This window comes from Nannospalax galili, unplaced genomic scaffold (assembly GCF_000622305.1).
Source record: "Nannospalax galili isolate Female #2095 unplaced genomic scaffold, S.galili_v1.0 scaffold138, whole genome shotgun sequence".
NCBI classification, from domain to species: domain Eukaryota; kingdom Metazoa; phylum Chordata; class Mammalia; order Rodentia; family Spalacidae; genus Nannospalax; species Nannospalax galili.
The window spans coordinates 294,130-308,178 of record NW_008341333.1 but is presented as its reverse complement, the minus strand read 5'-3'; the positions used below and the strand labels follow the sequence as shown (position 1 = coordinate 308,178).

General features: G+C 40.1%; 1 protein-coding gene across 3 annotated transcripts in view; it reads left to right on the top strand.

Moving 5' to 3' along the window:
• Rmnd5a (required for meiotic nuclear division 5 homolog A) overlaps nt 1–13,739 on the top strand; it is a 55,671-nt gene extending 41,932 nt beyond the window's left edge. The window contains exons 5-10 of one of the 3 annotated variants that reach the window (XM_008836731.3): nt 1,949–2,115; nt 2,997–3,162; nt 5,897–5,999; nt 7,878–8,032; nt 9,265–9,352; nt 10,563–13,739. In XM_008836731.3, the coding sequence (XP_008834953.1) occupies nt 1,949–2,115; nt 2,997–3,162; nt 5,897–5,999; nt 7,878–8,032; nt 9,265–9,328 (655 nt within the window). In that variant the 3' untranslated portion in view covers nt 9,329–9,352; nt 10,563–13,739. The other 2 variants (XM_008836730.3, XM_008836729.3) reach the window with 2 other exon arrangements.
• Nucleotides 13,740–14,049: the final 310 nt, after the last annotated feature.

Sequence of the window (14,049 nt, the reverse complement as noted above, 5' to 3'; positions counted from 1 at the left end):
GAGGGAGCAGTAGACCAGATTCCTGAGGGAGAAGAGCTAACCATGCAAGAGAAATCTTGTTTTCATTATTTTTGGAATGATATGGAAATTCTAAATAAGAAACTTAAAGTGTGCCAAGTCTCTTCAGAGACTGACAAAATAATTAGTACTAATGTTTCTGTTGGGTAATTGTTGTCAGTGTGGGCTAACCTAGTCACCTAAGTAGTAGTGTTTGGGGGAGGGGGTCAGTTAATGAAGAGTTCCGAAAGGTCTCTTCTTTTGGTGGTAGTGACTGGAGGGAACTGTGACATGGGTTACACTGTTCTTTGACAACAGCAAAGTGAGGCTAGGATGAGCCCCTAGACTGTAGGAAACTGTGGTTCAAAGTATGTTGGAAAAGTCATGTGAATATAAAAACCAAGGTAAAGAGGCTTCAGTCATTTTCCCTTTGAATTGAACTGGGGGTAGGAAGCTCACTCAGATGTGTGTGACCTTTGGTGGGAGGGCTGCATGTGCTCCAGGAGAGCTGTGAATGCCACTCAACACAAAATTGTGAATGTACTTAAATCCATCTATATCTTATTTCATTTTAATTAAAAAAATCTCAGTTTGCCTAATATTCAGCCTAAAGCTTTATAAAATTTGTTTGCCCATTTGGAGAAGATAGTAATCACAGGAATATAGGAAAACGTTATTTCCAATGAAAGATGGTTTTATCCACTCAAGTTGTGGTTTCTTGGCTAGTATTAGGCTACTTGGAGAAGCTGGTGGTATGGACAAGAGTGTTGCCATCAAATTTATGTCCAAATCCCAAAGACCAGTTAAGGAAGGTGTTAAGGTGTGGTGTTGGAGAGTTACTTCTGTTTTATGTCACTCATACTTTGTCTTTTTTTTTTTTTTATCTTTTCCTTGTAATGCTGGGGACCAAACCCAGGGCTTGTATATGTTAGGTAAGCACCTTATGACTGAACATCTCCAGTTCCAGGTATTCACATTTTATATTCATACCAAGTTCAGATTCCAATGGTCCTTGGTGAATTGGGTTAGCTGCGAAATGTCTAAGTGAAGGTCAATTAAAGAATATCTTTTATAGTTGAGTTTAGAGAGAGTGCTTCCTTATCACATTTGTAATATTTAATTTTAAAAGTGATCTAGGAAACATTTCCATTTTATCATTCACTTGACAATATAGTAGTCCCAGTTCAAGAAAAATTAGTCCAACTGCTTGTACTGTTGGAGCCTCAGTCACTATACTTAAGGTTTTCAGAACAGAATATTATATCTATATCCTATAACATTATATACTTACAAATTTTTGACGTATGTAGATAGTGTGTATTTGTGTAGTTTTTTTCTTCCTGGTAAGATTGAAAGCACCTTGAGAAATACCTATGTTTGCTAGTTTTCTTTGTTTCTGTTTGTTTTGTGTGTGCCACCCTCCCCGCCCATCAGGACCCTCATGCATGTTGTCCTTTGACTACTACATGCAGGCCTTGTGTGTGTCTGTGTGTGTCTGTGTGTGTGCGTGCTCCTAGGATGGATGGATGGATGGATGGATGGATGGATGGATGGAAAGATAAAATGAGATAAGAAAATACAATAAAAATTAAGAGATTCCCCTTTAGAATTTTGATTCATTTATAAATCAGCCAGTCCAGTGGAAATAGATAGATCTAAGCAGTCTACGTGTGAATCTCAAGACTCACACTTGAGAGTGTGGTCCTCTTCAAATCCAGATGTTTCATGTGACACACCAGAGTCATTCTTAATGTGAACTTTACTGGAGAAGTAATTGTCATTCAACCTTTTTTCCTTCCTTGTTTGGTAGAGGCCTTCTTTAGGCATTAGGCTTACAGGTTGATGTTACCATAGCCTTCCACAAGATGGCAGACCAGACTCCTTTTGTCAGTTTTTAACACACCTTGCTCATGCCCTTGATTACTTTAAACATTTTTTTCTTTTTCTTTAGATGGGCAGTATCAAACCGAGAAATGCTCATAGCCCAAAACAGCTCCTTGGAATTCAAGCTACACCGACTGTATTTTATTAGCTTGTTAATGGGTGGAACTACAAATCAGCGAGAAGCATTACAGTATGCTAAAAATTTTCAGCCATTTGCCCTACATCATCAAAAAGGTGAGTCTGGGGTCAGGCAGCTTTTATTCCTTTGGGGTTTTTTTGCCGGGGGCGGGGGGCAAGGCAGGGAGGGGAGTACAGGGAGTTGAGGCAGAGTCTAAATATAGCCCAGGCTGGCCTCAAATTTGTGATCCTCCTGCCTCAGCCTCTAGGATGCTGAGAGTACAAACCACCACCCCCAGCCCGACTTGAGTAGAGATTTTTAATGTTTAAAGCAAGTCAGCCGCCGCCACCCCTGGAGTAGTTTGTGTTTGTTAGTAAACAGTCGGGATAATCACTTCCCAAAAAGTTCTGACTCGCTCTGGAGTAGTTTGTGTTTGTTAGTAAACAGTCGGGATAATCACTTCCCAAAAAAGTTCTGACTCGCTCTAAAACAATAGTGAAACAATAGTAGCATGTAAAATGAAAATTCAGAAGGAGATGCTGCAGAGTTGAGGACTTAACAGAGGGAGACTGGGCAAGAACTAGGTATATACTTGCTCTCTGCTTGTTCATCTCTCACCATATGGTGCTGCTGCTGCTGCTGTTGCGATGTGTCAGTGTGGGGAGTACTGGCTAGTTCTTCAGCAAATATAAGTGACAGCTTCTCTCCCCATAGCCTCCTCCAGCATACTATGTGTAAGACTAGAAAACTGGGAGTTCAGCATTCTCACCTCTTCCTTTTTTGCTTCTCTTCTTCTCTATGTTAGGTCTTTAATTTAGGGTGAGGGAATTTCTCAACCAAGCTTAAGGACCAGAATGTTTACCTTATTTTAGGCTATATCACTGAAGATGGAGATATCCTAGTTTCTTAACCTGTTATTCACAAGTAAATGCTGCTTCAGATGTGATTATCCACACCTCCAAATTGTTGGTGTGTGTGTGTGTGTGTGTTTTTTAAGACATTCAGGTGTTGATGGGAAGCCTGGTGTACCTGAGACAAGGGATTGAGAACTCACCGTATGTTCACCTGCTTGATGCAAACCAGTGGGCTGACATATGTGACATCTTCACACGGGATGCCTGTGCCCTCCTGGGGCTCTCTGTGGAGTCTCCTCTCAGTGTCAGGTGCGGAAGTGGGCCCTTGGCTGTTCTGAAATGGGTACTATACTGGGCAGTTTCTCTTGTTGCCTTGATGATCGAAACCAATAGATTGGTTTTTCTTTCTGAAGATGTGTGCAGTTGGTATATCAAGTGATTACCACAATTTTTGGTAGTGACAGTTTTAGGGAACTCAGAGTCCAAAACCCTTTTCCACTGCTGATGTTTGCATAGATGGTACAGAAACAGTCATGGGTTAAATTCGAGCATCTATGTTGTCAGGCAGTGATGCCAACTTAGAGGTACTTGTATTTTCTTTACTACCACAGTGGCTGCCTAAGAAATGGGTGTTGAAGTTAACAGTGGTCTTGATGAAGCAGTAGATATTTGCTTTATTAAGTGTTGATATTTGATTTTTTTTTTGAGACAGGGTCTCTGCAGTTCCAGCTGATCTGGAACTCACTGTTTAGACCTGGCTGGCATGGAACTCAGAAAGATCCTCCTGCCTCTGCCTCCCAAGTGCTAGGATTGAAGGCTTGTGCTACCATGCCCAGCAAGTATTGACATTGAGTATCCATCTTTTTAATATTCTGTGTGCTACGATAGGAAATTTTTACAGAGTACTTCATTTTCATGGCACAGTGTGATGCTTGTCTTGGGAAAAATCACCTGTATGCTGAGTTACAAATCATCATCTTATTTGGAATGTGAGATAATTTGCAACAGACACTGTAATGTAATATGTTAATGATTTTTAAATGAATTAAACAATACCTTTTAAATTTGTTTTAATTTCTGAGACATTAAGTAATAAATATACGCCATAAAAAACAATCAACAGTTATTCACTCTCTCGAGTATTGACAGCCATTTTTCCAAATGCATGGAGTAAGCTTGCCACCTTAAGGAAAGTAACTGCCAGTATATTTTTCCATGTGATAAAGACCAAGATTTTAGGCTAAAATCGGAAATTTGGACAATGAGCTTTTCATTTTCAGCTTCAAATCATAAAGGCTTTTTTGATGAGATTCGTGGTAGTACTAACAAACTTTTAAACAAAGAATTTTATGTGTATGAGTGTTTTTTCCTGGCATGTATGTAAGTGCACCTGTGTTGTGCAGTACCTGCAGAGACCAGAAGAGAATGTTGGATCCCTTCGAACTGGAGTTATAGATGGTTGTTAGCTGCCATGTGGGTGCTGGGAATCAAACCTGGGTCTAACACCCAAGTGTTCTTAACTGCTGAGCCATCTCTCCAGCCCCCAACAAACTTTCAAAAAAGTGTTATGCTAAACTGGAATGAAGCTCTTAGAAGGACTTAATACAGCCTTATAAAATTATGTATGGGTAGAGGAATCATTCACAGAGTTGTGAACTCAGACTACCATATTTGGAGACACAGTGGCACTTAATTCCTGCTTTTATCTCCACCCTCATTTGAATTGACAGAATCATACTTCTTTCAGTGATGACTTCTGGGCCCAGAAGGACAGCTAGCTCAGTGGTTAAGGTTAACTTGGGTCCTTTTAGAGGACCTGGGTTCAATTCCCAGCACCCACATGGTAGGTAACAGCAACAGTAACTGTAGTCCCAGGGTATCTGATGTCCTCTTTTGTCTTCTTGGGCATTGTACCCACATGGTGTACTTACATACATGTAAAATAAAATACTCATGTACTTAAAAAAAATTTTTTTTATATTTTAAATCAATGATGACGTGACTGGAGAGATGGCTCAGCAGTTAAGACCACTGGCTGTTCTTGCAGAAGACTTGGGTTCGAGTCCCAGCACCCACATAGTGGCTAACAACCATCTGGCACTCCAGTTCCAGGACATCCAACACTCCCTTCTGACCTCCACGGGCACTGCACAGTACAGGTGCACTTACATACATGGAGGCAATACACTCACACACATAAAATAAATAAAAAAAAAAATTGAGCTGGGCATGGTGGCACAGTCCTTTAATCCCAGCACTTGGGAAGATCTCTGTGAGTTCGAGGCCAGCTTGGTCTACATAGTGAGTTCCAGGCCAGCTGGGGTTACTGGGAGACGCTGTCTCTAAAAGACCCCAAAAATTTTTAAAAAATCATTGGTGACTCCTTCTTTTAACACTGAATGCTAAAGCTGCCTGCTTTCTAATAGAACGGCTTGTTTTTCTAATTATGGGGAATTAAATTAAAATTAACCCATCTTATCAGAAAATTGTAGTTTTACAATGTTAACTTTTAAGTTTGCTCTTTTTTTTTTTTTTAAGGATTAAAAGACATTTTTGTGTATATATGTGTAATATATAGACTCACATGTGAAGAGGCCAGAAAAGCATGTTGGATCCCCTTGAGTTACTTACAGGAGGTTGTAAGCTGCCCAGTAGGGGTGCTTAGGAACTGCCAAACTCCAGTCCCCTGCAAGAGCCACAAGCACTCTCAAGTGTGGAGCCTTCTCTTCAGCTCCACTCTTTATTTTTCTTCATTTCTCCCACAATGGTCAGATTTATGTAGTAACTATTAGGATTTTGTTTTTAGTAGGGATTGTTTTTCAGTAACTACAGGAAATACGTCAGTGGGTCTGAGGGGTTAGAGGGGGAAATCAAGTTATTTTTTTTTTTCTAGTGGAAACAGTTGTATTTGCCTTCATCATACAGAACAGAAGCCTCTACACCCTGGCCACTCACCAGGGCCTACACACATGAACTCTGGCATTGTTGGTGTACACTCCCTGAAACCTGGCTGGCACTGATGTTTCCTCTTTTGTCCTCTCAGTTTCTCAGCAGGTTGTGTGGCGCTGCCTGCGTTAATTAACATCAAAGCTGTGATTGAACAGAGGCAGTGCACTGGAGTTTGGAACCAGAAAGATGAATTACCTGTGAGTTCTATGAACTGATTACCTCTCTTGCCATAGAACATGAATGTTTTAAGAGTTTAAAATGCCTATCATGCCATTTAACCAGAAACACTATTTTAATCATCTGGTAGTTGTTTTTTTTTTTTATTTTTTAATGTGTATATGAGTAAAAACTAAATAAGGTCAGGAGTGTAGTTTAGTTGTAGAGTGTTTGTCTAGCAGGCATGAGGCCTTGGTTCCAGTTTCTAGTACCACCCCCCAAAATACCAGTTAACTAATTAAAATAAATATGAGGAACATAGTACCTTTTGGGGATGCCGGAGGGGGCTGGGAATATGCACCTTTAATACTAGCATTCTGGTAGAGACAGGCCATTCTCTGTGAGTTAAGTTCCAGGCCAACCTGTCTACATAGTGCATTCTAGAGCTACATGGTGAAACCCTGTAGAAGGAGGGAGGTGGGGGGAGATTAGAGGATTTTGTCTAAAGTTTAGACTTAAAGTGCCAGTGCAGGCTTATGAAGGCATAACTTAGAAGTAGGAGAGTCGTGCATGTTGTAGCACAGATTGCCTTGTATTGTACCTCACTTCTCTGAGTAGTATTTTGTTCATCTCTTTATGGGACTACAGAAACCTAAAGGTGACAGCTGCATTGTGTCTGCTGTGGTGCAGTTATGATGTAGAGTATATGTAAAGCTCATTGTGTGTGTTTCCTCTGGCAGTAGAAACTAAGACTCTAGCCTGGAATTCCATTCCTGTGACAGTTGTCATTTTTCCTGAAGGGCTCAAACATGCCTTTGGCTTTGGGCTTTTTGGAGGGACACACCTGCACACACGTTTGTCTGCAGTTACTATGTTCTTCCAGCTGTAAGCCTGTCAGTTGGCTGCCCCAACTTCCTTTTGTGATTAAAGGCACAGGTGTCTTCCCAGTCCTGCGTGTGGTCAGGATACAGGCAGCACCCTGCTCCACTGCTGCTAGCTTGAATAAGTGAAAAGAATGCACTTCCTCAGTCATGTGCCCAACTTCTGGCAGTTTCCTGGTTATTCTGTAAGCACTTTTGCGATTTATACAGTGGTATAGAACAGACTAAAATCTGAGTTATTCTGAGTGACAGCTTGCCCATGGGACTAGTATAATGACTAGAGGTGGTCGGTAATCTGAACTTTTCTCAGGATTGCATTCATACACCTTTGTTATCTTTTTGTTATTGCTCTTGGTTTTGAGGTAGTCTCACTGTGTAGTCCAGGTTTGACTTTGAATTTGTCTGATCCTCCTGACTCAGCCTCCTGTACTGGGATTATAGGTATGTGCTACCATGCCTGGCATTCTCTGTGGATTGAACCCAAGGCTCTGCATAATAAGAAGATACTCTTTACTGAGCCCCAGGTTTAATTCCCAGCACTGTAAAAAAAGGACAAATAGAAAACTTGGCTTCTTACCTCCCTGTTGGTCAGGTGTTTTCTCTGGACCATTACACATAAAACATAGGAAATTAGATCTAAAACACGTAGTAAATTAGAGAAGTTGTAGAATTTTATCACTTAGCGAAATGTGCTACATACAGAACAATCAGGGTGTGTAGTGGGTTTGCTCCTAGGTACATCTTGATGGTTTTCCAAGTGTTCAGGCTAGTGGTGGGGTGGCTTAATGTTGGTCAGACATGGACCAGGCTGTGAATTTGACCCCTGGCACCACTTTAAAAAAATAAGTGTTTGACTTCTAAAGCATCATCTTGCCTCTTGCCTCTTAACCCTCAGACCTCAGAATTTGGAGTGAAAATATAAATAATAGGTCTAGCTCATGTCAGCCTGACAAATGTTCTTGCTACACAGTGCATGTTAACATGTGGATAGGTTTCTGAAATATAACTAGCCTTTGTACATTTTTCTTTTGTGAACAGATTGAAGTAGACCTTGGTAAAAAGTGCTGGTATCACTCTATATTTGCCTGTCCCATTCTTCGTCAGCAAACAACAGATAACAATCCACCCATGAAATTGGTCTGTGGTCATATTATATCAAGAGATGCCCTGAATAAAATGTTTAATGGTAGCAAGTAAGTATCTTGACTTTTTAAGTGTTAATGAGTAAATCTTTTACAATTTGGTGGGAGGATAGGAAGTAATGAGGATAAATTAATGTAGCTACATCTAGAAATAAGTTTCTTAACGGTTGAGACAAAATGGGTGACATCTGATTTCTTTCATTGAATCTACTCATGGATTTAGTGACCAGATTTAGAAGTGTGGTCTGTTTCTTTGGGTGGGCACTACTCCCTCAACCCCCAGGTTTTAAAGTAGTCTCCTGCGTACCTTTCTGTATTGTTTTTTTTTTTTTTTTTCACTTAGGGTTTTTTGGAGATCTTTTTATGTGCTACAAAAAGAGCCCTTATTATTTTGTTGTTGTTAAAGCTACAGAGTAGGTTGGCTATCGAGTAGGAGCTAGCGAGATGGCTCAGCAGTTAAGAGCACTCACTGGCTGCTCTCCCTGCATTCCCATGGTGGCTAACATCAAGGTCCAAGGTCTGTAACATCAGTTCCAAGGGGCTCTGACACCAGCTTCTGACCTCCAAGGGCGTTGCATGTCTGTGCTGCACTTATATAGATGCAGGCAAAACACTCATACATATAAAATAAGAATAAAATAATTTTTAAAAAGAATCTTGGAAGCTATTTTAGCTTAGACAGAAATAGTTTTACTGGTATTCATTTTGGACCCATTGTGTGGTAAGTACCTTTCCTGGGAAGTCTTTTGTCTGAAAGAAGCTGTTTATGCCTTGTCCAGACCACACAGCAACCCTTACAGTGCATATCAGTGGTGACCTTTGTTCACAGAGAGCCAGTTTCCTGTGCCACTGAAAAGTTTGTGGGCCAGTCTTTTTGCAGGCTTGGCAACTGGAGTCAAGTTAGCTGCCCTTGAGTAGTAGATTGTGTAACCCACATATTTGAAATTCATTTAGGGGCAGGTAGAGTGTACACCTTGAAGAATAGAAATTAGATTTATTTCTGAAACCCAGGAATTGTTTTAATAAAAATTGTCTTTGTTTTGCCTGCAAAGCAGTTTTCACCACGTTGAGGAGGCTGTCAGGTTAAGATCTGGTTTGAGCGTTACCTTTTGTGATGCTTCAAAGCCTGGCAGTTAGTCTTCCAAGCAAAATACACATGTGCTGTGTCTGTGCATATGTTGTAGTCGTGTGTACAGTTATTGAGAGACACTCCACAGCTAGGTGGAGATGGAGTGCTCAGCACTGGCTTGTCCTTGACTTAATCTTTTCTCGCTTGTTTTTAGATTAAAATGTCCATATTGCCCAATGGAACAAAGTCCAGGAGATGCCAAACAGATATTTTTCTGAAGAAATGAGTTTAGCTTGCAATTTGTAAGTGAAAGTGAATTATGGGTGCACTTGAGAAGAGAACGTTCCATTGACTGCAGCTAAACAAGGACTGCCGTGTTTCTATAAGCCACTGCTCCGGAAGCTCTGCCGCCACGCTAGTGTGCGCAGGGAGGGAGCGCTCCAGACCAGTGTCAGTAGGGCTTTATTACAGTCTTGATCTTCATTTCTGATCAAGTGAATACACCAGCAGCTGTCATTCGATGCAGGTTTTTGTACTTAATTATATGGTAATTTTTTTACTTCTTAAGAGCAGAAACAGAAATTGACCTCCCTGTCATGTGTTTAATAATCCTCCTGCTTTTACTTTTGTCATTTTTTGATAATTGTAAGCCTGAGAGTGTTTGTGGAAGAGCTTCTTTACTGTTAACGTATACATAATTAAATGAAAATTCTTCATAGGAAGTTTGACAAATTGTGATTATAAAACTAATTTCCTTTCTTTCTTTTTTTTTTTTTTTTTTTTTTTTTTTTGCTTAAGGAAAAAGCTGTGATAGATTCCAAATTTGCTTTGCTTTTCGATGTTTCCTCTGCCCCAGCTCTCGCCTCAGAGTCCACACACCTGCATTTGAGCTTTGCCTGTAGCCCCAAGCAAGCTGCCTCTTTAAATCCCATCATGAATTTAGCAGGCTGGTGTGAGTCTTCTGCTACAACAAAGTGGAAGAAGTATTATTATGTGTTATTTTTGTTTCTTTTGTTTTTGCTTTTATTGCCAAGAGGTGCTTTTTTAAAAAGTGTTCAATAAAACGAAATTCTGAAGTTAGACTGTTCCTGAATTGATATATTGCTCTCTTGGTCTTAGTAGCCTATCCTTTGAAATCTGCCTTCAGGACTTGACTGGGTGTCACATTTGTTTATCATTATCGTGTTGTGCACGTGTGCGTGTGTGTGTATGTGTGTGTACATATATGTATGCACACACAGACACACATATATGTGCACCAGTATCAAACATTGTGTATCTGGAAGGGACGAAGCATGTTCCAATTCTAAAATGTAGTTACCAGACTCCTCACTTTAAGTCCTTAAGGTTAGACTCTAGCAACTTCCTGTACTTTGGAATATGTTTACTGCTATTTTTGTGTTTGATAAGTATACTGCTCATGTTTCCCTGCATAAGTGACGTATCATCTCATTGACTGTGAATCTGTATATTACTCACATAGCTACAGATAATGATCTTTTCTCTTGTGAGGTATCTTCACTTAATGCACTGTCCAGAAAGTGTCACGTGTAAAGAGTCTTTCTCTGTATGAGGGACTACATGGAAAAGACTTCTGTGGATATAAGTCTGACTTAAACCTATGAAGTACTTCATGAGAAGATCGCTTCGTGGAAATCACCAAATATTTTGCAACTTTATTTCATCTGACATGGAACTGAACTGAATCAACATAGGAATACTTCCATGAGAAAATGAAAAGATGTAAACACAGAAACAAAGAGAAATGTGACTCTTCTGTTTTAACTACAGATGGATTTAGTTTAAGAGAGTGGGGATAACAGCTCTGGTGCTAAGTTAGTTGGAAATTAGCAACATTCACAGTAGCATCAGCAGCCTGGATGGTTTCTCCTGAAATGTTCACCTGGGAGAGCTGGGATTTGCTTGTGAAGGAAAAATACTTCAGAAAAGCCCTGTGTATTGACCAAGTAGTCAGTTTCATGTTGATTGCTACTATGTGCTATGTAGGGTAGCTAGGGATCATGATCGGCCCAGCTCAGAGTGCATGCTTTGTTCAAAATCAGTCTGGCTCACGGTGACTTCTTCTTTGCTGTTGGTGCCCTCTGTAAAGTCCCCTGGCCCCCACTGAAAGCAGTAAAGAAAAAGCCTAGCCCTCACTGGATGGGAGAAAAGGTAGAGTGCCAGACAGTACCCTGTTGAGAGTGTAAACTCTTTTATTATATAGATTTTTTTCCTTTGAATTTAATTCTAGGATATCAGGCTTTTTTTTAAACTTTGTTATTTTTAGGTCAAATTTAGCTTTTTTTTTTAGCCCCATAACTTATTTTTACCTTCCCAACTCAAATATCTACACAACATTTAGACTTCACATAAGGTTTAAGTGATACAGACGTGCTCTTGAGGCTGGTGGTAAAAATAAATATTGGCAGCAGACCCTTCACACAGTTGACTCAGGCCACTTCTAAGGACAGAGGATCTTCTTGGTCCTTTTCTTGGTGCTGGGAGACATAGTGACAGTTTCTTGTGAAGCTCATGAAACTTTAAAAAGTACATGCTTTAACAAGCATTTGACTTTACAGCTTCCTATGTAAGGTCCTTGTAGTTCCAATAGGCAAGAGGACAAGGGCCAAAGAATTGAAACTCTTGATTAACAATTTACCTTAGGTCTTGTGCTGTTTCAGTGCACGGACTTAAAATCTGTGAGAGACTGTAGCAGAGGTGGATTTGAAGAGGCCAGACCTTAACCAAAGATGCTGAAGTACAACATTGCTGCTCTAGAAACACCTCACGGTGGTATTAGGGGCATGCCGTTGTTGATGCTGCACACATACTAGCATGCAAGAGGCACCGGCTGTCTCTTTCTGCCTCCACATACGAAAGGTAATGATAGTGGCAAGGATTCATATAGTCAGATGAGTAACATATGTTAGAAACAGTCTCAGAACAATTTCTGAAATTTCTTTACAAGCCATTTCCTTTACCCATTAAGGACAAAGGCTACAGGACTCTGCTAAACCATTAAAACCTTATTAACAAATCTTTACATTCTGCCGTGGCCAGTGCACAAGCACAGTGCCTCTCCGTAATGGCTAAGGTTGTCTTTGATCTTTTTTCTCCTTTTTGTGATCATCACAGATGCCATTTCTGTTTTATTGATGATTATATGAGACTTTTAATACATAAATGAACGGGTATTGGTGCCTCTTTATTTTTAAAAAATTGAAGAAGAGAGCCACCTCATATTCATAGGGTGTGTATTTTGTGAGTGTGTGAACATTTAATTGAAAATAAGAAAGTTATGAAGTAATTTTTAAATTTTTCCATAGCAGCTAATGTATGAACTAAACCCACACCAAATCATTGTGGGAATGAGGGTCCTTTCTTCTCCTCTCCTCCCAGGTAGCCAGTCCCACAGATTGGGCAGTTCAGACTCAGTACTTATTATGCTGTGAGTTGTTCCACTTCAGTGGTTTCAGCCTTTGGGACAGTGGATATTGAAAAACCAAGAACTTTTGGTTTATCCACACAAGGCAAGCTGCTGGTAGACTACCTTAGCCTCTGCTTTTCCAGCTCAAACTCTCATAAAGTGGACCAACCCCACGCTGGTTGGTCTGTTCAGTCAGCAGACTCAGGTTATCTTCAGGGAAGGTATGGAGGCATGGTTTGTTTCATTTCATCACTAGGATGTGTAAAGTGAAGACAAACCAAATACCTTTCATCATTTAATCCTACGTACATTAACTTTGGTAACACTAGAATGCTGTGGTCTTGGGGAGCACACAGAGGGAACAGGTAGCAAGGATCACGTACAGGTTCGATGTTTCATAAGTTCTCTAGCTGTGGCGGGTTGTATGTGGTACTGTAGTGTTTACCATAAGCAGGTACAAGCTTCACAAACTGTCCATACTGACTTATAATTGGATACCAAAAATAGAATGGCAAACGTATTTTAGTAGCAGATGAGGCAATTAGTTTTAGGGTGAATTTTCTGCTATTGATTTTACTTCACGTTGTAGCAAGAGAAACAAAGCTTTGTTTTTAAGACATTTTTAGACCACAGTTGTGAGCTGTATAGCAAGTGTATGCTTCATTTACTTCCAAAGAGGCAAAGCAGCTGGAACTGGCTTACAGCACGTGCTTCATTTCATGGTATGGATGAGGACCTACGCTTTGGAATAGTAGTCTTAACCTACTCAGCCAGATGGATGTGGGGTTCTCTAGGATTTAGTGCCTGAACTTTTCTTTTGAGAAGGGGCTGGAGAGAATGTACTGGGGAGGGGAGGAAAGAAAGCAGGAGAAGGAAATGGGTGTGTGAGTGAGTGCATGTGTCAGAGTTCACCATCGCCCCGCTAGCAGGCGGCACGTGTCCCATCTGTTTTACTCATGACTGCAGTGTGCATGTAGTTTTTCCTTCGTTTTTTTCTAAACTTATACTAAAAGGATCCATCAGACCATCTTGTTCAGATGGCTCAGGATTGTATTTCTTTTGCTTACCCTGTGCTCCTGGGTTCTATGGTATTTCTATAATTACAAATAGTGTTGCACTGTAATCTATCATATAGAGCTATATGTATGGAAAATTTTGGTCAGTTTTTTAAAGAGATGTATTCTGTTTGCAAAGGCACAATAAAATTGCATCTTCTAGATTATAGGCAATAAAGCTAACAATAAATCTTATTTAACAAATCATACTCTCTGCTCATTTGATTTTGGAGAAGAAAAAGCCTAGCATATCCAGTAGTTTCAGGGATTTCATTTTAACTTAAAAGAATTCTGATATATTTAATTTATAAATTTCGGACTGATAATAGAGTTTTAGAAAACTATAAGAAATGCTTTGTTAATGTGTGTATTCCTATGTAAAAAAACACATGGCTTCTCCCGTGTATATTTTTAAAAATTAAAGAATTGCACATTTAAAAAGCGTTTTGTGAAACCAGTCTGTGTAAATGTGCCAGGTGACAGTGGTAGGAGGGGAGGGAGTGTGGCGGGGCTGACT